This window comes from Ziziphus jujuba, chromosome 9 (genome assembly GCF_031755915.1).
Source record: "Ziziphus jujuba cultivar Dongzao chromosome 9, ASM3175591v1".
Lineage (NCBI taxonomy): Eukaryota > Viridiplantae > Streptophyta > Magnoliopsida > Rosales > Rhamnaceae > Ziziphus > Ziziphus jujuba.
This window is the reverse complement of record NC_083387.1, coordinates 30,322,264-30,349,666: the sequence shown is the minus strand read 5'-3', so window position 1 is coordinate 30,349,666 and position 27,403 is coordinate 30,322,264. Positions and strand designations below refer to the sequence as shown.

The window sequence follows — 27,403 nt, the reverse complement described above, 5'->3', positions numbered from 1 at the left end:
TAGAAACATAAATGATGAGGAAAATTGTGGGTTTCACAGAGAAGGTGCAATGTGGCTTAGAGGCGATACCATTTGTTGATATGTCAGCAATGAAGTGAAAAAAAGAAGTATAGAGAGATTTTAAATAAATCTCTCCCAAAAAAAATAATAATAATAATAAGAACAATGAAAAATTTAAAAATTTAAGTAAGTGCATTGCGTAAATTTAAAAATTTTATAATTCCACAAAGTAGTGTTCTAAAAGGCTCCGCTTAAGCATAGTTAGGGGTGATGCGTTTACGCATAGTTTTAGGAAAAAAGTTTTAAAAAATAATTTATAAGAAATAGAAAATAACAAATAAAAAAAATGAAAAAATAGTGTTAAAAGGTGGAAACTTTTTGAAAGATTAAGTTTTTCTCTTTATATTTTTTTTAAAGAGGAAGAGTAAAAATTATAAAGATTAAGAAATTAGAAAGAGAAATTAATAAGAAAAGAGGAGAAAACAAATGGAATAAAATTATTTGGATGGCACTGAAGATGAGTTTATTAAGAAGAAGATATTGAATCGGAGTTCGATTAACAATGAGATAAGATTAACAATGAGATAAGGGTTAATTAGATTATGAATGTTGTAAAATAGGTGGTTTGTTAAAAAAAAAAAAAAAATAGTAATGAATAAATAAGTAATAAAATTAAAAAAAGCTGTATATTATAATTTTGAAATTTGGAGTTGTATTATGTACGCTGCAATGGGAGTGGTTAATCATTTGTAGTTACTTTTGTCTTTATTCCCTGTGGACGCATTCGCTGAGTAGCAGGGCCAAGCAAGCACTGGGTATTTGTGGCAAATGTGGCGTTAAGAGCCGTCTGATGGAAGCGCAGTGTCTGCGAGAAATCACAAGGAAGGATAAAGTCACAGGCGTCCTCTGGTCGTTGATGATTACGTTCCATCTGTTCGTTTCTTACAATTATTATTAATTAATTTATTTTATAAAATTAGATTTAGATTAAAAGAGAGTGAGAAAGAGAGAGATGGAATTGCAAATGAAGGTGGCGCAGGCAGTTCACGTCCTCAATCACGACACGCAGTCGTGCAACCGCGTGGCAGCAAATCAGTGGCTGGTTCAGTTTCAGCAGACCGATGCTGCTTGGGAGGTAGCCACCTCCATCCTCACCTCCGATCTTCATCCTTCTTTCGTTTCCGATTTCGAGGTCGAGTTCTTCGCCGCCCAGATTCTTAAACGGAAGGTCGCACTCTAATTTGTAATTTCTTCTTACTTTACTCCCGTAAGCATAAAAGTCAGGTGCAGTTTAGGGCTGAGAATAGAGGAGGAAATTGGGATTTTCCTCTAGCGAAACTTCCTCATTGTAATAGTAAAGAAACCGTTCTTTTTTTATTTATTTTATTTTATTCAACAATTTGTCTGCTGAAATTTCTGAATATGAAGAAATAGTTTCCTAGGCTGAACCATCAGGATTTTATGTTTTACGATATTAATTTAGCAATTCCAATGCAACTAACTAATGCTACTGTTGCATGCACTTTAAGATTTTTAAAGGAGAATTTTGAAGTACGACTTAACCATGCCATGGTTTGATGAATGAATACACTGGATTTTTTGGGTGACTAATATAAAGCTTATATCCGATATGACTAGGAGAAAGGCATTTTCCAAATCTGTATTAAACGGTCTTCAATTTTTCCACGTCACATTAGTTCTTCTATTTGTATGGTTCATGTTCGATGATATAGTTTAGGAAGTAATCCTTTTCGTTGTAGTTTCACACTTCCTTGATGCCTAGATTGTATGGTCGATGGATAAGAAGGTTTTATTCTTGAAAGGCTCTGCACAACAAGTATTTGGAGTTGTATATGAAGCTAACATAAAGTATGCACTAAAATTCCTTGTCTTCCCTAGGTCTGTCTATTAGCCAGACATACATTCTAAGCTCTAACATGGTGTCCAGTTATCAACAATCCTACAAGCTTTAACTAATAGAATATGTCCAACTATATATTTTTATGTATCAAATTCAAACAAACAAACAAACCAATGGAATTACAAAGCAAATCAAGACCCATCATGTAGAACTGATTTATGATATGTTTGGGCTTCTTGTTTCTAAATGAAAAACCATTCTACAGATGAAATAACTTTGGTACAAAGATAAGAAGCATATCAGGAAGTTAGGATGATATCATAATGGTATATTTAGAATCTTAAATAGATCACTTTATTGATCTTTCTTGCCATTTGCCTGAATTGGCGTTTCGTATATTTGTTGGGTTAACATATGAATCTATTGTTCAAAAGTTGCTGCCATACACAAGCATAATCTTATTGTGTCACATGGCATTGCAGATCCAAAATGAGGGTTATTATTTGCAGTTAGGTGCTAAAGATGCTTTACTAAATGCCCTTCTTTTAGCTGCCAAAAGATTCAGTTCAGGCCCTCCTCAGGTGCTTAATTCTTATGTCAAGTCTCCCTATTCTAATGCTTTATTGCTTTGCTTGTAATAGACGCTATTATATGCAGGTTATGTTTATTTTGCTTTTTAGTTGTGCTGTGTTTATTATCTCCTATGTAGTTCATTGTAATAAATTCTGAGTTATAATGTGACAGCTTTTAACCCAAATCTGTCTTGCACTCTCTGCACTTATTCTTCGGGCTGTTGAACGTGGAAAACCTATCGAGCAACTCTTTTACAATCTCCAGAATCTTCAAAGTCAGGACGATGGCAATATTGCTGTCTTGGAGATGCTTACTGTTCTCCCTGAAGAAATTGTTGACAATCAGCATGCTGATGCTAAAATAAGTGCAGTCAACAGAAGCCAGTATGGCCAAGAGGTTTCAGAAGCTTTTTCATTTTAGTGCAGTTCTGCCCATCTGTTTCACCAGCCTCTTCTCTATTTTTTATTTCTTTTCATCTTTTTTTATTTTTATTTTTTTAATTTGTCGTTCGTGCAGCTTCTATCACACACTACGATGGTTCTCGAGTTCCTGCTGCAGCAATCTGAGAAAAGTTTTGCTGGTGGTGTACAACTACATGAAAGGAACAAAAAAATTCTACGTTGCTTACTGAGCTGGGTATGGTGAAGACTAAGTTGTCCCTCCTAGGCTCTCCTATTGGAAATGCGATTTTTTTTTTTTTCTTTAAATTATGAGCCACCTCTTCCTGTTATACATTTGCTGAATCAGGCATGCTCTGAGGTTTCAGTAGTTTCTCCTTGAATTCTGACATTGTTTTATGCCAAATTTGGCATGTTATCCTTGTGCTCAGGTTCGAGCTGGGTGCTTCTCGGAGATTCCCCCAGGCTCATTACCAGCACATCCAATTCTTAATTTTGTATTTAATTCTTTGCAGGTAATCCTTTTACTTCATTGCCTGAGATCCATGGCAACTGTGTATTCTGTTTATGTATAAATTGTTGGTTGTAGGTGCCCCCTTCATTTGATCTGGCTGTTGAAGTTCTTGTTGAACTTGTGAGTCGACATGAGGTATGATCTTGCCTTATTAAGGATGAGGCATACACTTCCTCGTACATATGGTTATGGGGTTGATATTTTCATACATATGGTTATGGTATTGATATTTTCAAGTATCTTCTTCTGCACTTGATGCATAAAATTATATGGTTTTGATGTTATGTAATTTTTATCCATTTGACCAATAATTTTTAAGCCATTATTGTTTATACGTTTCTCTGAAGTAAAAGTATATGGCTAGGTTGGATATTTACAATTGCCTAATTAGTTTAATTTTTGGCATGCATAATAAGATGGATCTTTATATTTCACTGCTCATAAATAACCAATCAACTTTCCATCAAACAACTCCCTTTTTGTTTCCTGTAAATGACATCTGGTTCTCTTCTAACAACATTTTCTTAATTATTATCCTCTTCCTCTCTTTCCCACACTTCCTATATTCCAACTTTAAGTTGTCATGATATTTTTTTCTCCATTTTCACCATTCTTGAAACTAACTTCATAATTAATATATTATATGAGGTTCATAAGTTCCTTTAAACATTTTTCCAAATATTTCTTTCTTTTCGTTCATTTCCTCAATTATCCTTCTTCCGTTATGTTTCATCTCTGCTCCCACTTGAATAAAAATTCCTTGAACTGCTACTGTTCTTTCAATCTTTTTCCTAACAATTGGCAACTTTCCACATTCTTTTAAGCAGGTCCTGTTTCCTTCAAAATTTCAACTCCTTAAAGTTACCAGGATCATTCTTCTCTATTCTTTCATAAACAACCAATTATGAATTTATATGTGCATGAAGATTCATGGAGAAATCCACATTGGAAGTCATAGCATAGACTTGTGGGTATAAATGAGGAGTAGAATAATCTCCTTTCGAATCCCCTGCCTGAACAAGGAGAAGAATCAGAAAGCAAAGGCCTTAGATTTAGGGAAAGATTGGAATTCAACTTAATGTCGGATACACTTCTTGGAATATACAGAAAAGCATGCCTATATTTATATGCATTGACTACATGGTTGTTGATCCATGCAGAGATACACTGTTGGTGTTGTTGTCCCCTGATTCCCTGGTTGTTCTTTGCTTGGCTTCATAACCCTGACTTAGTTCCATTCTTCCCTGTCCAACTCTCTGCAAATAGATAGTCTCCCTTATCTTTCAATATCTATTCTCACATTCCTATCAAAAAAATTATCTATTCTTGCCTCGATCTTCATCCATTTTTGCTTGGGTAATTTGGTTGGAGAGAAATAGAAGGACTTTGGAGGATAAGTTTGATGATATGAATTATTGAATTCAGTTTTTGGCTTCTTTTTGGACATTGTTTCCTAATGAATTTTTCATGATTGATTGTTGTTGGAAGAATGTTCTGTATAAAGGCGGTTGTTTTGTGACGTTCTTTCTTTTGTTACTCTATTTATGTCCTATATATATATATATATATAATATATATATAATTTATAAAAATATTTTTTGTATATAAGGTTTCTTCAATTATCAAAAAAGAAAGGAAAAGGAAAAGCACATGACTGTTGAATTGTTAAGAGCATCGGTTCTTAAAGCATAAATACAGCAACTTCATCCTTCTGATAGTACGCTACATACTCATTACTTGTTCAGCTTCCTCTACATTCATGATATCCAAGTTGTCGTACATTCTTGCGTCAATTCCTCTATATGTAAAGCCTCAACATATTGTTTCATTGATAAAATATAACAATTTTGCTAACCATTTAAACTAATTTAGAATTTCACCAAATTGCATGCAATACACCAACATATTTGCTTTTATTTTTAAAAATTCCAAGTTTAGTTTCTCATTGGTGATGTGGTAACTGTTTCCGATCTATGGTGTGAAATATCTATTACTTCTATAGCTATATATCCTGCTTATGTCTCTGTAAATCAAATGTATACTCCTTTACTTGAGGTTTTTTTTTTTTTTTTTTTTTTTACACAATTAAACTTTGAGGATGCTTATGGGGACATTAATTTATATTCAAAATTTGCTATGGTTACAATTTGAATACTTTTTCCTACACTTGGTTTTTCCTGCTTCCACAGGGGCTACCCCAGGTTTTGCTATGCAGAGTGCATTTTCTTAAAGAAGCACTTCTTCTGCCTGCTCTTAATAATGGAGATGAAAAAGCTATTGGGGGTCTTGCATGCTTATTGTCAGAGATTGGGCAGGCTGTAAGTATTCTGTATGAATGTTTGTTTTGAGTATCTGCATCCTTCAAGGTTTTTTTAATTATGAAGCATGATGAAATAATTGCCTAAATCTGTGTTGGTTTCATATCTGGAGAATAACTTTTACTGAGAAAGGAGAGACATTTGTTTGAGCCATAAAGTCTTCACTTTCGTACTATTAAATATATGTACTATCTATTTTGTATACAAACCGTGGTTAAAGTTTTAAATATAAAACAACTAAAAAATCCATCTTTGACCCTTCATGCTGTAGTGCAAATATTTTTCATGCCAGCTTGGAACAAAACAACAAATATTTATACAAACAGCCTTGGTAAAAATATCACTCGGTTCTCTGTTCTCATGTAACGATGTACAGCTTCACTCCAGTATAATTTATCAAACGAAATGCCAATCCACCTCTATATGTTTGAAATACTCATTAAACATGGGATTGTTAGCAATCTCGTAGCTGTTTAATTATCTCAAAATATAGCCAATGATTCAGTCATTAGTTTCTTTATTGACATAAGTTTACAGGCAGCGGGAGGCATAGCTTGATATTCTGCCTCTACACTGAACTTGGCCGAACATTCCTTTTCTTAATCCTCCACATGACTATTTTTTTATAAAAATTCTTGAAGTGAGTATATTTCCTTCCACAATGCTAGAATAGCCATTGGTAGATCAACTTTTTAAGCTGTGCCTGCCCAATCTGCATGAGAATAGCTAATAGTATCAGAAATTTGAACCTTTCTTGTACTGAATCTCCATTCCAATTGTTCCTTTAAGGTACATAAGGATTCTAAAAATGTATAGCTTGGATTTCTCAATGAAGCAAAAAGGGAAAGTTCTCTGAATTTGTGCAATGATGCCTTTGTTTTGGTCATTGTGGTTGGAAAGAAATGTTGGATTGTTTAAGATAATAGTCAAAATGTGAGGATTTTATCGGGATTCTTTATTGACTTATACTTCAATGGAGTTTAGTGATATTCCAAAGTCCTTAATTTTGTCATTTTGGAAGGATGTTGTGGAGTTTAATCATTTTGGTCTTCTTGAGGAAGCTTCATTCTCTCTAATTCTTAATGTAATTTGCGCTTTTTATTTATAAGATAAAGCTTTTTGTTTGAAAAAAGGTCTAGATACAGAGTTATAGTTACATGTACGAGTTTACCTACTAAACTTCTAAGTATCCTTTTATCTTTGAACTCTTCACTGTCTGACCCATCTGGCTGTAGTTTAGGTAAAGGTTTAGATCCCATTCCAACTGCATGTTTTGGATTGTATGTATTGCATAAATTTTCTTTGTGCTACGACAATCCCTTGCTTCCCATGAACCACTTCAATTCCCAAAAAGTATCTAAGTTGTCCTAGATCTTTAGTCTCCTATGGCCCTTTTTGGTTTTTTTCATCTACATCAACAATTGGAATGATAATACCTACCCATATATCTTTTCTGAATGCAGATCCAGTTTTTCAATCATTCTACAGTTACATATTGATGATACCTAACAACAAAGTACAACAACAACCCATTGGTTGTTTCCTTTTCTAATAACAACTTTCTTCCCTAGCCTTCTCTCTAAATCCTAATTCATCTGTTGCTGATCCTAAACAACCTTAAATACCTCCCACAACTCTGTTTAATTTGTCTCATTTTCCACTGCTGCTGCTACTATTTTCTCTCTACTATTGCTGTCTGCCATTTTCCACTGCTGTCATTGTGCTTGCTACTGTCTATGCCCTTCTGAAAACCAGATATGATCATGTAAGCTAGGATTGTTCCCAAACTATTAAGTCAACACCACAGATATTATATTTATCACTCCCCTTCATGTGTAGGTCCACCCATTAACATGACATAAATTGGGCCTTACATGTGTAAAAACAATAAATTAATGTAAATGTGGTTTGGCAGGATTTGAACATATGGCCAAATAGACAAAAGTTTAATACCATGTTAGGGAGAATAAAGAAAGATGCTTGTGAGCTTATAAACTGTTTTCATATTAGTGAACATACCTAGATTTAAGCTTAAATTTAAAATACACCTATGTTGAATGATAATGCTTATAAAGATATTATACATTTGATGCTTATTATGATGTGTATATGTATGTGTTGGCTAGATGTGATTATTGTTCTCATCAACTCTTATGTCTTATTTAATTTTGTGTAGGCACCATCTCTGATTGTAGAAGCAAGTGCAGAAGCACTTGCATTGACGGATGCGCTCTTGAGGTGAGAATCTCATCATTTAAACTTTTTAATATATATATATATATATATATTTGTAGAAACAACCTTTCATCGATAGAAAATCAATATTTTTTATATTAATTTTTTTTATAAGTCTTTGTTGTTGTCTTAATGTTTCTGTTTTGTTTATTTTGTTTTTTATGTTCTTTTGTTTGTTGAGGATTTCTCATCCTCTCCTTTACCTTTTGTATTGATTTTAACTTTTTAATATGAGTTACTTTTTCTTCATACAAGGCAACCTATGAATGGTCAGTTATTTATTTTCACTTGAGATATATATATATATATATATCCATGTAGCTGGACTAACTTTCTAACAGTTGAAGCTTTTGAAATTGATGGTAACTTAAACGTGGAACCAAAGCTTTATTCTCTATTTGGTCTTGTTTTTGAATTTTGCTTACTTGTGTTTCTATAGTTTGCATTGCTTGGCATCTAAGGCCCCATTTGTATCCATTATTTTAGAGACCTAGCTTATACTTTTAGGCAAGGATTTAAAAGCCTTTAAGTTGTACAGTTCGCTAAATCGAGGTGAGGCATAAGCTTCAAGGCCGAAGGAGGCTTAAGCTTCAAATCGAGCAAAAAGAAAGTTATCAAAAAGTAAAAAATTACTAAAAAATCACGAAAACATAGAATAATTTAAAAAAAAAAAAAAAAAAAGCCATAAAATTTGTATCAACGAAGTTTATTATTCTTCAGTTTCAATAGTTTCTAATGTAGTTATATGTTTGTGTCGAGCGTGATTCAACTCTCAGCTCCAAATACTCTTCAGCACAACCTTTATATTTTTCATTTTTTTCCATCCAGGCATTTTTACCCAGGTTTATTAACCTGTAAAGTAAGAGAGAAAAGCCATTAAAACTAAGGTAAAAGATAAGGCTTAAGTCACAATTGCTGCATACTTTTATGCATATATAATAAACTCCGTACATACTAACTCAAAAGATGAGGCTTATGACTCATCCACCTCAAGGCTTAATTAACGAGGCACTAGCCTTTTGAGGCGGGTCTCAAGGTGTAAACCTCAGACAATTTTAAAACAATGCATTTAGGATTGATGTCTAAACATGGATAAATATGAAATTGAGAAGATATTTTCCAGGTTTTTTCAACGTATCCACATCACATTTTCCTGTATTCTCTTGTTTGCCCCTTATTAACATGCTCGGTGCTTGTCATTTTCCAGACAAAAAAATTGATTATTTGAAACCAGAAAGAGACAACACCTAACATTTCTGTATGGTTTAGGCTATAATGTTGAATCGATTGTCTAAAAGGTTTTGGAGGTAGGAAAAAGGGAAAAGTGTTATGTCTCCCTTATGGATTATTTCTATGTAAAAATAGTGCAGAAATTTTGAAGAAAGACTTCATTATGGAGATTTCTTGTGGAATCATATCAAGCTTTTGATTTCACTTTGGGTATCTACTAAAAAAAAAAGAGTTTAATTTCTACAATTTACTTGTTTAAATTTTAGTTGCAATAATATTATATTATTGCAGAATAGATTATGTTACGCATCATCCTCTGGAATCCACATACTTTCATTATACCTTTATGTTTCGAATTAAAAATAGAAAAAAATGAAAACACATTTTTGGTATGGAAAGTCCATAATAATGTCAAAGAAGTTCTTTACATTTGTTTTGGCTTTTGATAAAACTAAGTTTTATTAATCTTATATGTAAACTGCTGAATATAAAGTTTGAAATGTAAGAAGGAAACCAACAGACTAAAAAGAGAGGGGGGGGGGGGGGGGGGGGGGGAGGAGGAGGATGTAGATCATAAAAATGTGTATCCTGCAAAATTCCTTGCAATACCCACAAAGTTTATTTTTTATTTTTTATGAATTAGTAATACCCACAAAGTTGCCAAGAGCTCAACTGAAAAAAAAAAAAATGTGGATCATAAAAATGTGTATCCTGTACAATTCCTTAGTAATACCCACAAAGTCTTTTTTATTTTAAGAGTTATTAATGCCCACAAAGTTGGGAAGAACTTAATTTTATCCCGTAGAAACATCATGTTTTGTATCTTATTTTCAATAGCCTTCCATTTCTTTCCAACCAAATTGTCAAAAGCAAAACCATTACTGCATTCTGCATAATCCAAAAGGATATACCATTTCTTGTTTCCTTCAAAGCCATTAAAATTACAAATCATAAGCAGTGAGTGGGATGGGTGTCTAAGTTTGGCCAATTGGTTTTGGTACTAATAGTTTGGCCAAGGTGACGCTGAAGTCTGCAGTTTTCTCTATGTTGTGGGTAATTTGGATTGAAAGGAACAATAAAATTTTCGAAGACAAGAGATGAGCAGTGAAGATCTCTTTGAGAAAGCTAAATATTTATAGCATCTTTGTGGGTCTCTGCAGATAAATCTTTCAAAGATTTGCCATTTTCTTTGATTGTTCTTAATTGGAAAGATGTCAAGGATAGCTAATATGCTCTTAATTTTTATTATTGTCTTAATGTGCTGTTTTGTTTTTGTCTGTATTCATTTTCTTATGATTTTTCATCCTCCTTTTTATCCATGAAAAAAGTATTGTCTAATAAATGTGTGGATTATAATGCACCTGTAAGGCAATTTGTGTCTGAGTTTGTATAATGTCTTACCTATTTCTATGTATTTGCAGCTGTGTGGCGTTTCCAAGTGAAGACTGGGAGATAGCAGACTCAACTTTACAATTTTGGTACTTTTGCCACCGTCTAACATCTGTGGTTCTATACTTTATCTACTATAACATGTATCGTTTAGGAAGGCTCAAATTTTGCAATTCTCTTTTCATATGTGTGATGCTTTAAAGGTTATCCTATGTTTCCTGTGAATGCTATGTATCCAAGACTCTTAAATGCATGTGATTGGAGGAATTATTCATAATTAAAAGCTAAGCCACTTTGCTGGGTTTTCTTTCTGGCTTTTTGTTTTTGCTTTTTCTTTTTCTGTTTTTGTTTTTGTTATAAGAGTCTTACTACCTCCCCAAGGTAGTGGTATCTAAATCAGCGGAAACGCTTTTCGTACCACTGGATTGGTGGCTTGATTACCAGTTTAACCATTTTCAACTAATCATGGCTGGTAATGAATGGTTAACAACATTTAATATCTCATACTGTTGAATGCAAATATTGTTTCACAATCTGCTTAGGAAACAATTGAAAAGTGAAAGCAATTGAGTTGTTGATGTTGTTTCATTGCGCTATTTGGCGTTTCAGGTTTGAGTTCCTGATATTTCGGAGAGGTTGGGGAAATCAATGTCCAATGCTTCTGGTTTTTTTATTTTTTTTATACGTACTATTTAGTGTAAGGAAGTTGCTTCTTTTCGAAGAGCATTTATAAGGTATTTTCCTACTAAGTTGTGGTATTGGAGATATTGGAAAATGGGAAACTGCACTTGTAGGAACCCTTTAGAGGAAAATTCCTTGTGAGGTAATGTTATTAAAAGTAAATATGCGCTTAATGCAAATAGTTGGATTTCTAATATTGTGAGTCCTTGGAAATTAATCTTTTAGGCTTATCCTTGTTACTTTAATCTAATTAAACTGAATGTGGGAAGAGGTGATATGATCAAATTTTGTGTAGATTCTTGAAAGTAGGATACTCCTTTTCCTTCATTGTTTCAAAGTTACTAATGTCATAGAATTTACCTATCTGTTTATTTGGCCTGCATTGATGTTCATATCAGCTCTGTTGCTTGGAACTTCAGTTTCTGCAGGAATTTGGACATAAAGAATCTTTGGAGCTTCCTTCTTTTTCAAATTTTCTTGAAAGTTTCTCTCTTCCTTGTACTTCTCATTAGAGAATATGGTTTTTTGACACCGTTATCTTTTCATTTAAATATTTCTTTAATTTTTTGATCGATGATCTATCACTTGGTGTTGAAGCCGTTGAAAGGGTTGATTCCTTCCATGGTTAAGGTTTTTATTTGGTTATTAGCTTGTGGAAAGATTAATTCCTCTGATTTGTTACATTTTAGCTTGACCCTTCATGGTGTCTATTTTGTATGAAAAGTTGAGTGTCGACTATTTATTTTTAGATTGTGAGGTTGCAGCATTTTTTTGGGCTAGATGTTTGAGAGAAGTTGGGACTATCCTAAATGCTATTACTTTTTATTGGTTGGTTATTTATGGATTTTGCAGAGATGTGCAGTTTTGGCTACATTTGGGTTTTTTGGTTGGAAAGAAATAGAAGGATTTTCGAGGATAAGTTTCATGATTTCAAGTGCATTTGGGATTGAATTAAATTCTTGGTTCTATGTGGGCATCTCAAAATAATTCAAATATTTCCTATTTTCATTATTAATTTATGTTGAAAGGATGCTTTGTATTAAAGTGATTGTTAGTTATTGTTTCATCATTGTTCTTTTGTTTTCCTTATGGTCTTTGAGCATTTCTTATCCTCTATTTATGTACAAAGTGTTGTTCCTTATCCCCCCCAAAAAAAAACAAAACAAAACAAAACAAAACAAAAAACAAAAAAAAAAAAAAAGTTCTCCCTTCATGTGGGCGCAGCCCACTGTTGTGCTTGTACGTCAGAGATCTTGATTAAGAGCTGACAAATTATGTTAGCTGTTATTAGATGTGCAAGAAAGCTGGGTAATTCGTTATCAATTTCCATGGCGTTGTCCAATTTCTAGGGTCTTTATTACTAGATTCTTGATGTTTCTTTGGGTTATGCCAAATTTAATGGTATATCATGTAGGAAGATAGGAAAGCTGATCTAAGGTCGAACTAATATTGTGGGTGGGTGAACTTTCTGGCCTTGTCTGATTTTGTGTAGTAGGAGCAACGGTCATAATGTAGATTTTGATGGCAGTAGTTTTCAATTGGCTGGGTTAAGCTGGATTTGTTCAAGACATTTCTTTGGGTTTGGATTATTCTTTGTCTGAATGTTGAATTTTGCAATTTTATGCTGCATATTCTCCATTATCTCTATTACTTCAGTCATTTCTTGCATATGTCTTGCATAGATGGATTTCACTCCATTTTTGACAATTCTTTCTGTAATGTTTTGTTACTTTTTTCATAAGAACTTATATATCCTATGCAAGCACATAGATGAGTAGTCCTTGGACGTTCTTGGACACTTTGGCCTATTTATTTGCATTTTTCTTAAGATAATAGATTATTATAACTAAGTTCCTGGGCATTTGATTTAATAACTTTGTATTTAGTATGTCAAATTTAAGGGATGATGACAGTAAGTAATTCATCTTTCCAGGTCAAGTCTTGCAAGCTATATTCTTGGACTTGAGGATGACAATGCACATAATAGGAAGCACAAAGAAGACGTATTTTTTTCTGTGTATTCAACGCTACTTGATGCCCTTTTATTGCGTGCTCAGGTTTTTTCCCTAGCCAATTTTGTTGTTCTACATTAAATGTGGCTTAAAGATTATATTATATCTTATGAAAATATATTGCTCATTTTTATTAGGCTGTTTTGTTAAGAATCAAGCTTATGTAGTTTTACAGATACATAACTTGGATTTCTTTAGTGCATTCAAATGAATTTCTTTTATTTTAAGAAAACAGTTGTGTTGCAGATTGATGCTTTTTTTTTATCTGTGTCATCCTTTCTACTTATTGGTGGTAAATGTTATAGTGTCAGGGTGCAAAAATTTAAATAGAAATTATTTCTTTATGCTGCGAAAATTGGCAATATAAGTCAACACAAGTCATTATGCTTTTGTTTATTTCATTTAAAAAAAAAAATTTAAAAAAAAAAAAAAACGTCATTTTGCTTTTGATGTCAAATCTCTACTTCTATGTAACTGCTTACTCCAATAGAATTAGGACTACTCCAATAAAACTGATTCATGACATACATTTGGATTTATTCAAATTTGTATTTAAAAATAAAAAATAAAAAAATAAAAAAAAAATAAAAAGAACACTTCTTTTTGTATCATGGACACTGAAATATGGAGCAAATTGAATTTGTGCCTTCCAAATCTGGCTTCTTGCACTTTTTGTTGAAAATTAGTTAACATTTCTTGCTTTATCTGCTGTTATGCATAAGCTGTGCATCATTCAAGGTGATTTGCCCTAGGCATATGAAGCAATTAATGTGTGCAGTGCCAAAATTATTTTTGTTACTTACCAAGTCTGCAAAAAAATGGTGAGTAGTTACAAAACAACATTCCCTTTTTTCCTTCTGAAATCATAATTGAGGAAATTACAAATTCTTGTGCAAGATAGTAGACGCTGACTATTAGTATCTAGAGGTTTTTTTTCTCATAGGTATGCTATGCATATTTTTTGTTAGTCTCATTGTAGTAAAAGGTACAAATTCACTTGTGGGTCAGTTGTACACAAGTTTCAACCACTTTTTTTTGTGGTGACTTCAAAATACCTTGAGACTTGAGTAACTTGATGTTATAACTATAGCAGCTATTTACTCTTTTAGTGGTCTCTCTGGTTTGTGTTGTGACTCGATTTTTTTTTTTTTGGCACAATATATACAGTTCCTGTTTTTGTGATTAAGATTTTCTTTTCCAAATGCTAATTTTCACTAGACAAATGACACTAACGAAGTAAAGTCTTGTATTTGATAGGTGGATGATTCTATTTTTGATGATGAGAGAGAAGCACCAGAACTGCCTGATAATCTTGTACATTTTAGATCGAATCTTGTTGAACTTTTGGTTGATATTTGTCAGCTTTTGAGATCTCCTACATTCTTACAGAAGGTGTGTGTTATGTTTTTAAATAAATGTTTTAAATGTGTTTCTTAATGTCTTACGATAAGCATCTGTTGGCTTATTTATCATAGTTTGGCCAACTTTTGAACAGCCTAAGCTTTTGGGAATGATGGTTACTCAAAATGTACGGAAATCTAGTCATCTATGCGGTTGTGTCAAAAGAAAGCTGGTCTTGTATTTAAATTCTTCTAAACCCACATTTTGAAGTGTAGTATTATGTTTTTGTGTTTGCTTGATATATATAATCGGGTCCACTTCTAACATGTTAGCCCTTAGGATTGATGGTAATGTAACATTATCAAGACATGCCTTTATTTTTAATTTTTTTTTTTGTTATTAGGTTATGTTTTTTGCAGGCCTCCACGCCTGTTTCTTCACTTTTGTAAAGAAATATATGTTTCTTGTTGGAGCATACTTGCTGAAATTCTTACATCTTTCTTTTTTGGTTTTATTTATTTTTGGTTCCTAGGTTGTAAAGCCTGTTTAGCGTGGCTTTAAAAAGTTCCTTTCCCAGCAACATTTTGAAGTGTCTGGACAATTTTTTAGAAGAGCTTTAGGCCTTTACGAGAGCTTCTAACAAAACAGTATGGTGTATCTTCTCCAGGAAACTCTTCATAAAAAAGAATGAAGAAATATTAATCTCCAATTGAACTTTCACAGTAACAACTTTACTGCTTCATTACTCACTAGCAAAATTTGTACAAAATCACCCATTAAAGCTCTTTTTACATAAAATTTCCACTCAGTAACTCTAACGTAGTAATTTTCACTTTACTTCTTCAACTATTCAAAAACAAAAGGTATCCCAAACAGGACTGTAATTGTGTGTTTTTATAACTGCTAATGGGTTTGTATATGGAAGTATTATAATATTTAAATATTTTAGCAAATAAGGGTGTCTTTAACCATTTAAATGGTAATATTGACGCTTCCAATTAATTGCCACAAGTTGCATTTGTGTTCTATCATGCATTCTACATGCTTTTTGGACTTATATTCTAGGTCTGTATTAACGTTCTGGTCATTTCCAAATATATATATATATATATATTTTTAATAATTTTTTAACTTTCCCTGTAGCTATTCTTTGGTGGTTGGGCCGCTGTGAATATTCCAATACCTTGGAAGGAGGTGGAAACCAAATTGTTTGCTCTTAATGTGGTGAGCACAAGTAAACTTCTCCTAGATTAATTATTACAGCACTCTGTAATCACTTGCAGTCTACATATGAAAATTTGATTTTGTTTCAACTTATTCCCAACGGTGAAAACAACATTTTTTTGGTACTCCACATTTCTTTATTGGAAATATATGTTTTGTTGAATCATCTAAGTCTTCAACATGAGTCCTCAACTAAACAAAAAAACTATTAGACTGGACCATTCCAGCAAAATTTGAAATGATAGGAGGGAGGAGACCCACAATTATATTAAAAGCTTATTTCTTTCCAGGATATAATAAAAAATTTGGAATCAGTCTTCAAATATTCTTCCATCACAAACCATATGACCCCAAAAGTAGACTTAATCACACAGCCACAGTATTCTTCCTCTAGAGATACTCCCAAGACCATTATATTTACCAAAACATTACATACCTAGAAGACTGGGGAACCCAAGCAGTGCAGTGCCAAAAAGAACTACAGCTTCAAAGCCACCTTGCAATGAAGGAATAAACTATAAGAAGGTTTTGTAAAATTACAAAACCAAAAAGAATACCCATGGGTCTTGTTTCTTTTGCAGCAGGTCACAAGTATTCAATTTTTCATAAGCAAATAACCAAGAAAACACCTGAACCTTTGTACACACAGAAGTCAATCAAGGAGTTAATGTAGGATTTACATGAACAGGCATAGGAAGATTGCAACATATACAATCCTTTAAGAAATTCATGAATTGAGAATTGGCAACAAATAAATGCTACTTCAAGCATGGTGATTAAAGAGAGAAGAGTCAATCCACAATAGAAAATGAGAGAGTTGCTGGGTCAGAAGAAAAGGAAAAGCAGTTATTATGTGCACCTTTTGGATGTTAAGTGCCAACTACAGAGTCTGAATTTTGAATAGTCCAATAAAATTAGGCTTTGTTGGGGGGGGGGGGGCGGGGAGGGGGGGGGGGGGGGGGGGGGGAAGAAGAAAAAGAAAAGAAAGGATGATAAAGTGCTGAAAGGCACCTGTAAAACTAAGGTAAGGAGAAAAAAGCAAAGAAGAAGATATTATATAAGGCATTAGGGCTGCAAAATGTTACAAGCTTTTTTCTTTACTATTCTCATCGTCTTTAATATTTTATAATGTGTTATTTTATTAATTAAGTAAAATTTTCTATTAAAACAATTCTAATGCTTTAATTATATATAAATATGTTATTACAAAATTCAAATATGGGCATAAACTTTTCAACATATAAAATATAATTAATATATAATAGAATAATAAATAATGAAATAATAAATTTTAGTAATACCTTTTTAGTGTTACAGATTTCTTTGAAAATGATTTATGTAGCATTTACAATTTAATAACCTTGTATACAGTTATTGAAGTGTTGACATGTTTAACAAGGCAATTCAGTAAGTGCAGGTTTATGGTTTGAAGTGCAATTGTTTGTCGTGTTTGGTTTATTGGTGATAATGTGAAGCTATAACTGGGATGAATTGAAGTGCAATTATTTATCATGTTTGCTGTTGGCACTTTTTAAGTGACTGGAAGCTACTTTCTAAAATATTTTAGAAATTTAATTCTTAGGATGTTATTTAGTATTGTTTGTTTATGTTTTTTTTTTTTTTTTTTTTTTTTGGGTTTTTTAATAGTTATTTTTGTGTACTTCCAATGTACCGATATTTCTGCACATTTTAGTTTGAAGTTTGGACCAGAACAGTGGCATGCACCTAGACTTTCCATTGTGTAGAAATTTCTTAGTCATACATAATTTGTGTGTAAATGTTTTTTAAGAGTATATAAGTCTTATTATCTCATTCTGTATGCAACTATTTCCTTCATATCCATCTTCCTGACTAGGTCTTCTGTGTAATTTCAATTTTATTAATAATAATAATAAGAATTCTGCATCTTGTTTCTATTAGCTATTTAGATGGATGGATTAACTCTTCTGGAACTTCTATTAAGATTTTTGCAGAGATTCATTTATGATAGTAGTTTTGATCTTATTCATGTGTTTTTTATATTCTTGATATGCAAGTTTTGCCTTCCAGGTTGCTGAGGTAGTCTTACAGGAAGGCCATAGTTTTGATTTCTCTATGGTCATGGAACTGGTGACATTGTTGTCCACTAGACCTTCCAATGAGCTTAAGGGCTTCATGTGCATTGTATGTTAAATACTTCCCCTGCCCCTCTCTTTTGCAGCAAATGTTGGTTTCTCAATGGTAGTTTTATTTGCCCAGGGAAAGTAACATTTGTCCCTTTTAAGGCTTGATTTTAGTCTGGTCCATTCTTTTTCATTTCTGAGATGTTTGTTTCCACTCTAGGTATTCAGATCTCTTGCAGATGTTGTTGGTTCCTATTCCAAGTGGATTTCTGCTTTTCAATCAAATGCCACACCTTTACTGTAAGTTCTTTTTCTATTTTGTTGGTGTTGTACATAGATGATGTCTTATTTTGACATTATAAAAGAGATTCTGAAGTGTTGTCCATCAGTTTCTTATATGAATATATATTTTCTTTTACCTTGGTGACATGGCCTTTCTTTCTTGTCAAAGTTGATAAAAATGATGCAATAAGCCTCATTTAGCACCACAGAATTTTCGCTTTGACCATTGCAGTTCTTTACTGGTTTTGATAATTTCAGATTATTTCTTGCTACTGGGATATCAGGGCCTCTGTCGCTGAGTTCTTGTGCATATGCACTGCGCAAATTTTGTGAAGATGCACCATCAGTGATGTATGAACCTTCTAATTTGGAGATATTGATGTGGATAGGAGAGGTGAATTGCTTTTGTGACTATGCTTCCAATGTGCTAGAATTGTCTGCTTTTAACATATTGATTTTAGCTTGTATGCAAACCACTGTGGACATAAAATGCTACCTGTTCCTTTTGATACACTTGTCCTTACCATTTGGAATCTGTTTGTCTTTGCTCTCTGTTTTCTTGGACTATGCATGTTACGGGGTATACACAATGTATTAATGTTCTATCCGATGGTTAAGGAGCTTTTGTTCTCACTCTGATTCAAAGATTTATTGGGAGAAATGATCATGCTCACTCAGATTAATTAGATGTTTGTCATAGGCAAGATGCTTCTGTTAAAAAAGCAAATTTTGGATACCTTCTGGTGCTAGTAAAGCAGCAGGGCCTTATAAAGGAAGGTCAAAAGAATTAAATAGTTTTTTATAGTTACTTCAAGTAAGCTTATTATCATTTAGTAGATTGATCTTTGGATTTTATATTGCAAATATAATAAGCATTGTCAGTAGATTGATTTTTTCAATTTGCCGATTGAACTCTTTAACGAAGAATTTTTCAATCTTGTCAGGTTGCTAAACTATTTTTATTTGGAGTTATGGTGTAAAAGTTAAAATTGTCTATGGTTTGTTTTTCTTGGAGTTGATTATAATTCTTTGAAGCTACGATCACTGGCTTATGAAACACCAAGGAATTCCTTTGCATATAGATTAGCTGCCATAAGGAAATATTTTCAGTGATTTTTCTGAAATTTTGATTGTTGTTGGAAGCTTTTGAAAAATTGCTGAAGGTGCATATTGTGCAAAAGGTGTGGAGAAACTGTTGATAAGCTGTTTTTCAATATGAATTGAGAGGTGGCGGCTCTTCTTGTATATTTTGGTCAAGAAAGCTGTTTTTTCATTTCTTTTTCCTAAAGGCATTTAATCACATGAATGATTACTTCTTTCGAGGGTTTTGAAGGAGGTAGAAAAAGAACCATGAAAATGTTTCTCAATGGTCTTATTTCTAGTGGTCTAGGTGGAAAAAAAGTATAATATTGTCTGAAGATAGTTAGATACCTGCATCTAATTTTTGTCGATAGGATTAAGTTCTTACCTTCTGTATAGGCCATGACTTCTAGAAGTTATAGAGAAACTTGTCATTCTTTATAGGCTGGAAAGATGCTATGTAATTTAGTTTGCTTTTAATAATTTATGTAAGTTAACATGGTACTAGATCTCTGATTGTCTGTATGGTCTTGTGGTTAAATCCCATTAACCTGTTTCTATTACTTATGAGCAAGACCCACTTGGGCCTATGTTTTAGGCAGTGTTAAACATGTCCTTTATTGACATGATATACATAGTTGGTTCCATTTCTATTCCTATATATGTCAACTGGAAAACTGTTCCACTCTGAAGTATCTTATAGGACTTGTTGGAATAAGAAACTTGTACTCAAATCTTAAAATGTCTAGCTATTTTGATGTTGATTGGGTTGGTTAAAGAGTATTTCTAAATTTTAAGTTGTAGTGCAGCTATAAATGTAGGTGGGTTGTTTTGTTTTCTTCAATAATGAATAAAGTATCCAAATTGTTCTCCTTTTTTGATTTCTTTCCATCCTTCCCTAGGATAAGTCATTTATTTAAATAAAACGAGTAATGCAATTCTATTGGCTATAATTATTGAAAAATCAAATTAAAATAAGAAATAAAACTGTAAGAGAAATTTACAGACTTGAATGGGTAAATTCAAAAATGAATAAATAACCTAAGTAAATGCTCAAAACAAATAATATTCTTAAGTTAAAAGAAAAAAAATACGTATTTATTTCATTTTTTTGAAGTAGTGTAAAAAGACTTCTATATGTGTTAAACCTTTTCAAAATAAAGAACGTAATAAGACAAATATGCTCTTGCACGTCACTGTTTACTGTCGAAATTTCTTTGGTGATTTTTGTAATCAAATTGCTTTTGTAAAATTTATTTCATATTCACAAATTAATAATAGGTAGTCGTTATAATTATGTTTTTGGCTTTGCTTGGAGGAGTTTTTCTTGATATAGTTGTTCCTAGTAAAGAGCAAAAACAGTTTATCTTTTTCTGTTTTGTGCCTGAACTTGTTATTAACAAAAAATAATAATAATAACAATAATAACAAAATAATAAAAAAAAAAAGGAAGGAAGCCAAAAAAACAAAAAACAATTGTATTACCTGTAAATTGTTGCTTAGTCAAACGTTTTTTTCTCTTATACAAATTATGCATAATCTCTTGTGGTCGTTTCCGTTGAAAAAGTATCTGTTTTTCTTAGGGTTTGGAAAAGAGGCATTTATCTTTGGAAGATGAGGAAGAAGTCGTGAGTGCCATCAGTTTGATACTTGGATCTATTCCTAACAAAGAACTAAAGAGTAACTTGTTGGCTAGATTGCTTTCTTCTAGCTTTGAAGCTATTGGGAAACTTGTAAGCTATTCTTCTTCTTCACAGCAAGATATCTTTTAAATACATGTACAATTATATTTCTTGTTTTCATATACATACGTGCATGTGCCAGTTTAAATTTATTGACAAGTTATGATTCCTTAATAGCCCCTATTAAGTGGAGAACTCAGAATCCCATTGTGAAAATCCTTGGGCAGGAGATACTGTAGTCAAATTTTGGGCTATTTTAATTTTGTTTACAAGCCATGTAAATTAGATAGGCTTTTTCTTGCTTCTATGTTATAGCTGTCAAGTTTGTTTGCGTTGGTATGATGTATATGACAAGCTTTTAGGATTGATGGTAACTGAACTAGTATCAAAGCCTAATTGTCCATCTGCTGTTGTGTTCAAATCCTACATATAAGGTGGCACAGTGAGTGTGCATTGGGATTTGCTTGACATGTGTAGCTGGATTCACTTCATAACAATCTAAGCTTTTCACATTGGTGGTAAATAAATCTGGTGGTCCACAATATTACTAAGAACATTCATCAATTAAATGCTCAAAATAATATTATATTCCTAAGGTTTCATCTCAACTCACAGCAAGATCATTTCCTGTCCACATCTGATTTTTTATCAATTTCATCCTCCTTAATTCTAACATGTATTGAAATATTTGATAATCCTTGACTCCTGTGTAAGAATATTGATGAGAACCATTGATCACTATGTTGGAATCTCGTTTATTACTTTGAAGCCCCAGTTTATTTCTAACAACTGAACCTCAAATAGAATCTCCAATCTTGTCCCCATGGAAATCCCCCCATTTTTGCTAATAAATGAATTATAAAATGCTACTAAAAGGGGTTTATTTTCTTTCAGGTTGACAATGATAATAACCACTCTCTGAGACAGAATCCCGCTACTTATACACAAATTTTGAGCTCTGCTGCAAGAGGGCTGTACAGGTATGATATTAAGACTTTATGTGGGTCTTTTCATGTGATCTCTTTTAAACAAAATTTTTGGATGTTTTTGCTTGCAAAAGTTGAATTTACCCATTTGAACATGATTATGCATGATAGCATTTTTGAACTGAAAGTCTGAAATATTATATTTATTATATTCGATCAACAATAAGGAAAAGAGAAGAAAACAAGGATAATCTGAAATTTTTTATCAAAGATGAATTAACAAGGCTTATATTAGCTCTATACAACAATTAACAAGAAATTTATATAACTATGCTTATAAATTATCTTGAGACTCCTTAAGCTAAAGTATAGATATTTTTATTGCTCTAGATGGAATAAAATGGCAAAAGATTTCTAGATGCAGCTTTGGTACAGATATTACTAATCCAATCATGTGATCTCACAATGGAGTTTCAACTTCTGCTTTTATCATGACTTTAAGTCCACTTCTACATGTTTGATAAGTTCATGAAACATTGGATTATAAGCAATATAAGTTGCTGTTTTTTTATCAAAACACATCAATTTAGGCTTCTTACACCAACGCCTAACTTGGTCATAAGATTTTTGACCCAATTAAGTTCACATGTTGTATGAGTATAGCTCTATATTCACTTCAGCACTTGTTTAAGCTACTGCAATTGCATATTGCTCATCTAGTGACTAGATTTTCTCCAGCAAAATACAATGACCACTTGTTAATCTTTTTCCATATTTGGAACCAGTCCCATATTACATCTAGATTAGAACCTTTCTTGTTGAAGATACCCATTCCAATGGTTCCCTTAAGATATCCAAACATGTAGCATATGGCATCCAATTGAACCCTCTTAGGATTTTCTATAAACAGACCAACTGCAAAATTGAATTTTTCATCTAGGCATATAATTAAATTCTTCCATTTGCACCATCTTACTAATCATGCTCCAGAGGATTGAGAATAGGTTTTGATTGGACCATAATTGTCTTCGTCAATACATCTTACACGTTTTCTCTGAGACGAGATATGAAACAGCCCACTGGCCCACTGAATCCATCCCCAAAAGTGCTAACCAACTTAACTTTTGGGGTCCTAAACCCCCTCATATACCATGCTAGAGCATAGTTTATGGCCAATATGGGAATCTCAACCTTAAATTGCTCTCAACTTGGGGCTTTACAATCCACCATGTTACATCTCTGCGGGGCCCACATGACACCTTTGTACTTTGCCAATCCACAAGCGCACCCACTCCCTTGGCTACAGATTATTCTGGCCTAACAGTAGCTTTAATACCTTTTGTAACAGTCCAAACGGACGCAGTCTACTGGGCCAACAAAACACTAAGGTGCATGTGGGTCTGTGAGAATGTGGTTCAGCAGAGCATGGTGTATAGTAGAGTTCCCCATTACTTGCAAACTACGCTCTAGAATTGTATATGTATGCGGGCTTAAGACTCCAAAAGCTAATTCCTGAAAGCAACTTCAATAGCTCTTTTGGGAGAGTCCGGATGGGTTGTTACAATATAATTCCTTGTTTCCGTTGTGCTAATTCAATAACCAAAAAATCTAATTCAAGGACCAAAAAGTATTGAAATTTTCTGAGATCTTTTGTATAAAATGTCTTCTTGATGGAGAATAAGGGTCTGTTTGGTATAGCTTATGTAAGAAGAGCTTTTGATTGTAGAGCTTATTCCAATAGAGCTTATGTAAGAAGAACTTTTATTGAAAAGCTAATGAGTGTTTAGTTGTTAGTTTAAAAAGTGATTATTTCATTCAATGCTCTATTATGCTTCCCAATAAGCTTAAAGTAGAGCTTTTTGGAGAACCCTAAAGTTTTGGCTTCTTCATTTTGGCTTAAAAAAGCCTTTTTTTGGGTCAACAAACACTTATTCACTTGTAGCCAAACATCAATTTTTTTCAAGCAAAAGAGTTTATGACAATCAATAAGTGCTTTTTGCTAAAAAATAAGCCATACGAAACAGTGGCTAAAAGAGTTATGGTTTATTAGGATTTTTTTTTTTATTGTGGAGTTTTATTAGGTTTTGTTTAGTTTCCTGGTTTAATTGGGTTCCTTTATTGTGTTTAGTTTTAGTTTTCAATTTGGTGTTTTATCATAAACAGGGTTAGGGTCTTGAATAAAACTATTGAATCCTCTCACTAAATTCTCTCTGTTCTCTCTCCTTTCTTTCTCTTCCTCTTCTCACTCTTGCTGTTCTGTATCACTTCTTTAACTCGTTCTTGACTTCTTCAGTGCCTTTTATATTACTATCATAAATGTTTATATCTATGTTAATTGCATAGAAGAAAGTGTTGCCAATTTTGCCAACATTATAGCCAACATGTGAGATCAGACATTTCCAATAATTATGTAGGGAAGATAAGTTGCTCTGCTGTTGACTGTGTTGGTTCTCAGGATGGTAGAATTACTTAACTAGCTTATTGCACCTTTGGTGAACGTACTTTGGTTGGATGTAGAAGTAAGAAACATATTGTAATAGCAAGGCCAAGCGCAAAAGCAGCTTGCTAAGTTATAGCATCAAACTTGTGTAGATAAAATGTCTAATAACATAATTGAGCATTAATGTGAGAATTGTTAACTTGCAATCACTCGCAATGATTCTTTATTGTATGTATCTAGAGTTTTAAGGTATTTCATAACTGGATGAGAAAATCTCACTCAAGTTAGAGGAAATAAAGCTTGTAAAGAACAACCTGCAAGCAAAGGCACCTTCTGATAACAACAGTCTTAAATAACCATATTAGCCTTACAAATAAACTATCATGTATATGTTTTTCAAAAGTAAAATTTAATTGTTTTTGCTTATGGCTAACGTTTATAATATAAAAATAAATAGTGTACAATAAAAAGCAGTATTATCTACAAAAGAAAAAATAGAAAGGTTTTTAATTTTGTTGATTATTTTACATTGATTGCATATTTTAGTTTTTACAACTTTTAATCTCATACTGATTAAACATACTACAAATTTTAAAAAATTTATACATTTTGTAAATCATATTATGATTTTTTATATTAATTAAAATTAATGATATTAAATTATTATGAATTTCACTTAAAAGTATTTAGGTGCTATAGCATAAATAAACACAAATGGGTATTCTTGTCATAAAAAGTTATGGTAATCCTTTTTTTTTTTTCTTTTTTTTTTTTCTTTTTTTTTGGGTTAAATATTTATTGTAATCATTTTTTTAATTACACATAATTGTCAGGGGTTTGTTTGTTAGTTCCATAGTTTGAGTGTTATCTTTAAATATTGATAGTTTACAGGCTTTTATTCATTTTTCCCTATATTCTATTCTCGCCTCAACTTTGCATATTTATCTCAGAATGGGAACTGTATTTGGCCACCTTGCAACGTGCCTGCCAAGCGGACCTGCTGCAGACGATCCAATATATCCACTACTTACAGTTTTTTGGCCTATGCTGGAGAAACTTTTCAAATCTGAACATATGGAGAATGGTAGTGTATCCATGGCAGCTTGCCGTGCACTTTCGCAAGCAATTCAGTCCTCAGGTATGGTGTACCTTCATCTTCATGGTTTGATCGATTTAAGGATCAGTTTTTGGAGTATTTTCAGCACAATCAGACAAGATATTTGAATTTCTTAAATGTGCAGGCCAGCACTTTGTACCACTACTGCCCAAAGTATTAGATTGCCTGTCAACGAATTACATGTCATATCAAAGTCATGAATGCTTCATCAGAACAGGTAGAATATTGGTATATCATAAAGAGCAAGTGGTGTAATTCCCTATTATGGCATCTTAAGTCTTTTAGCATGGAATGCTTTGAAAATAATTTAATAGAGTGACTAGATTTATTTTTAATGTTATCATACTTATATAAAAATTATAACATCTTTTGAAAAGATCATATATAACTTGCTTTCATATCGAGAAGCTAAAAGTACATTCTATTATCATCTCTCATTAGATGATTCTTCATGGTTTTCAAAACAATATACTATTTATAGATTGATTGGGGGAAAAAATTATTCATAATATACAAGTTCATGCAAAAGGGAGTCGCAGTGGGAGAGGGAGAGGAAGAGAGAGTTATGGCGACCAGGATGTACATACATATTTGATCATATTAGTAGCTTTATCATTGCAAGACATTATTTTGATAATTTAAGTCTGCAGGTTTCTATAATGTAACATAAGATTGTTTATGTTCTTTTTTAAATGATGGCATTCCTGGACTAGAATACACCTTATTGGAGATGTTTTGTTGTACATATTAATCAGTTCCATTTTATTGAATATTGAAAAAGAAAGCATGTAACTCTTAGCAAACGTGTATTTATATGATATATATGTGGGCGTGCGTGTGTGTCTGTGTGTGTAACGTATGTATGTGTCTCTATATTATCTGTATATGTATGTAAAACTGGTTATTCAAATTGTCCTTCATTTATTTAGTTTCAGTATTTCCTTCATGCAGTAGTATCTGAATGCTATTTGCATAGAAGCCTAGAGCATCAAGGTTAACATGCAGAACTTTGGCATTGTTAATTTTTTCCTTTTTCTTTGATAAGTTTGGTGGTATTAGATGAAATTGCATTCCTAAGAAACATTGAATGTATTTTCGGTGTGTCGTCTTCTCTTTTCCTTTGCAATCTAGCTCATATAGTCCTCCCAAAAACCAACTGAACACTCTGAGCCTAAAGACACCTATCCATGTACACATTAGAGCCTGCAACTGCTTTTCAATGTTATAGCACTGTCCCCTCTTGCATTTAGTACTTTTTTTTTTGTTTCCTTTTTCTGTAATGATATTGCAAAAGAATGAGAATGAGCAGAGGTGTTCATCACTCAAACGTTTGCAAACTAGCTTCTCTTTGGGATAACTACATTTTACACAACACCCCTGCCCCCTCAACTATGCTTCCTTTTGCACTTTACCTCCTATAATACAAAACCACTCCCCTCACATTACTCCCTGAACTATGCTTCTTTTTGCGCTTTCCTATCATTTAAGTCTAATTATGCATTTTGACAAATAATTTTGATGAAATTAAACATACACAACTCATGTAACCTTGTTTATAGTTGTTTTATTCTATTTTATTTTACTTTTGCTTTTGGACAATGTACAATACTAAAGTCCAAATGACAGGAAAATAATAGTTCAGAAGGCAATATGAGAGATTTTATAGTTTTTTTTATTGGGTTGGGGGGAGGGACGGTTTCGTTTTTCATAGGTTTTCTACTCTTTTGACCTGAATTCCTCTGGTTCGACAGTTGATGCTTAGTCTAACCAGAACCTATCTAAAATATTGTCAGCCGTCTCTCCTCTAGTAAGAGACCCCAACATCAATCAATATCAATAGGTTCCCAAAATCTGTTGAGCCCTCCTAATCTCTCCCAAGTAACCTCGTTATATTTAGAACTTCTACAGCCAATATTCCTTGCATTTTTAAAAGTAAAAATTAAAATTTGATAGTATTTATTGCTTTCATGATTGTATAAATGTAATGAACTAAATGGT

At 32.7% G+C, this 27,403-nt stretch overlaps 1 protein-coding gene across 4 annotated transcripts in view; it reads left to right on the top strand.

Moving 5' to 3' along the window:
* The first annotated feature begins 738 nt into the window (after nt 1-738).
* The window catches only part of LOC107427951 (transportin MOS14), a 30,877-nt gene continuing 4,212 nt past the window's right edge, over nt 739-27,403 (top strand). The window contains exons 1-19 of one of the 4 annotated variants that reach the window (XM_060820229.1): nt 739-1,228; nt 2,344-2,442; nt 2,606-2,830; nt 2,951-3,070; nt 3,264-3,347; nt 3,422-3,481; nt 5,536-5,664; nt 7,841-7,902; nt 10,551-10,607; nt 13,133-13,256; nt 14,469-14,603; nt 15,696-15,776; nt 17,826-17,939; nt 18,099-18,178; nt 18,419-18,554; nt 20,824-20,973; nt 21,817-21,902; nt 25,239-25,426; nt 25,530-25,622. In XM_060820229.1, the coding sequence (XP_060676212.1) occupies nt 1,013-1,228; nt 2,344-2,442; nt 2,606-2,830; nt 2,951-3,070; nt 3,264-3,347; nt 3,422-3,481; nt 5,536-5,664; nt 7,841-7,902; nt 10,551-10,607; nt 13,133-13,256; nt 14,469-14,603; nt 15,696-15,776; nt 17,826-17,939; nt 18,099-18,178; nt 18,419-18,554; nt 20,824-20,973; nt 21,817-21,902; nt 25,239-25,426; nt 25,530-25,622 (2,239 nt within the window). In that variant the 5' untranslated portion in view covers nt 739-1,012. Of the gene's footprint in view, nt 1,244-2,343; nt 2,443-2,605; nt 2,831-2,950; nt 3,071-3,263; nt 3,348-3,421; nt 3,482-5,535; nt 5,665-7,840; nt 7,903-10,550; nt 10,608-13,132; nt 13,257-14,468; nt 14,604-15,695; nt 15,777-17,825; nt 17,940-18,098; nt 18,179-18,418; nt 18,555-20,823; nt 20,974-21,816; nt 21,903-25,238; nt 25,427-25,529; nt 25,623-27,403 lie in introns of those variants that run through there. The other 3 variants (XM_048480188.2, XM_048480189.2, XM_048480190.2) reach the window with 3 other exon arrangements.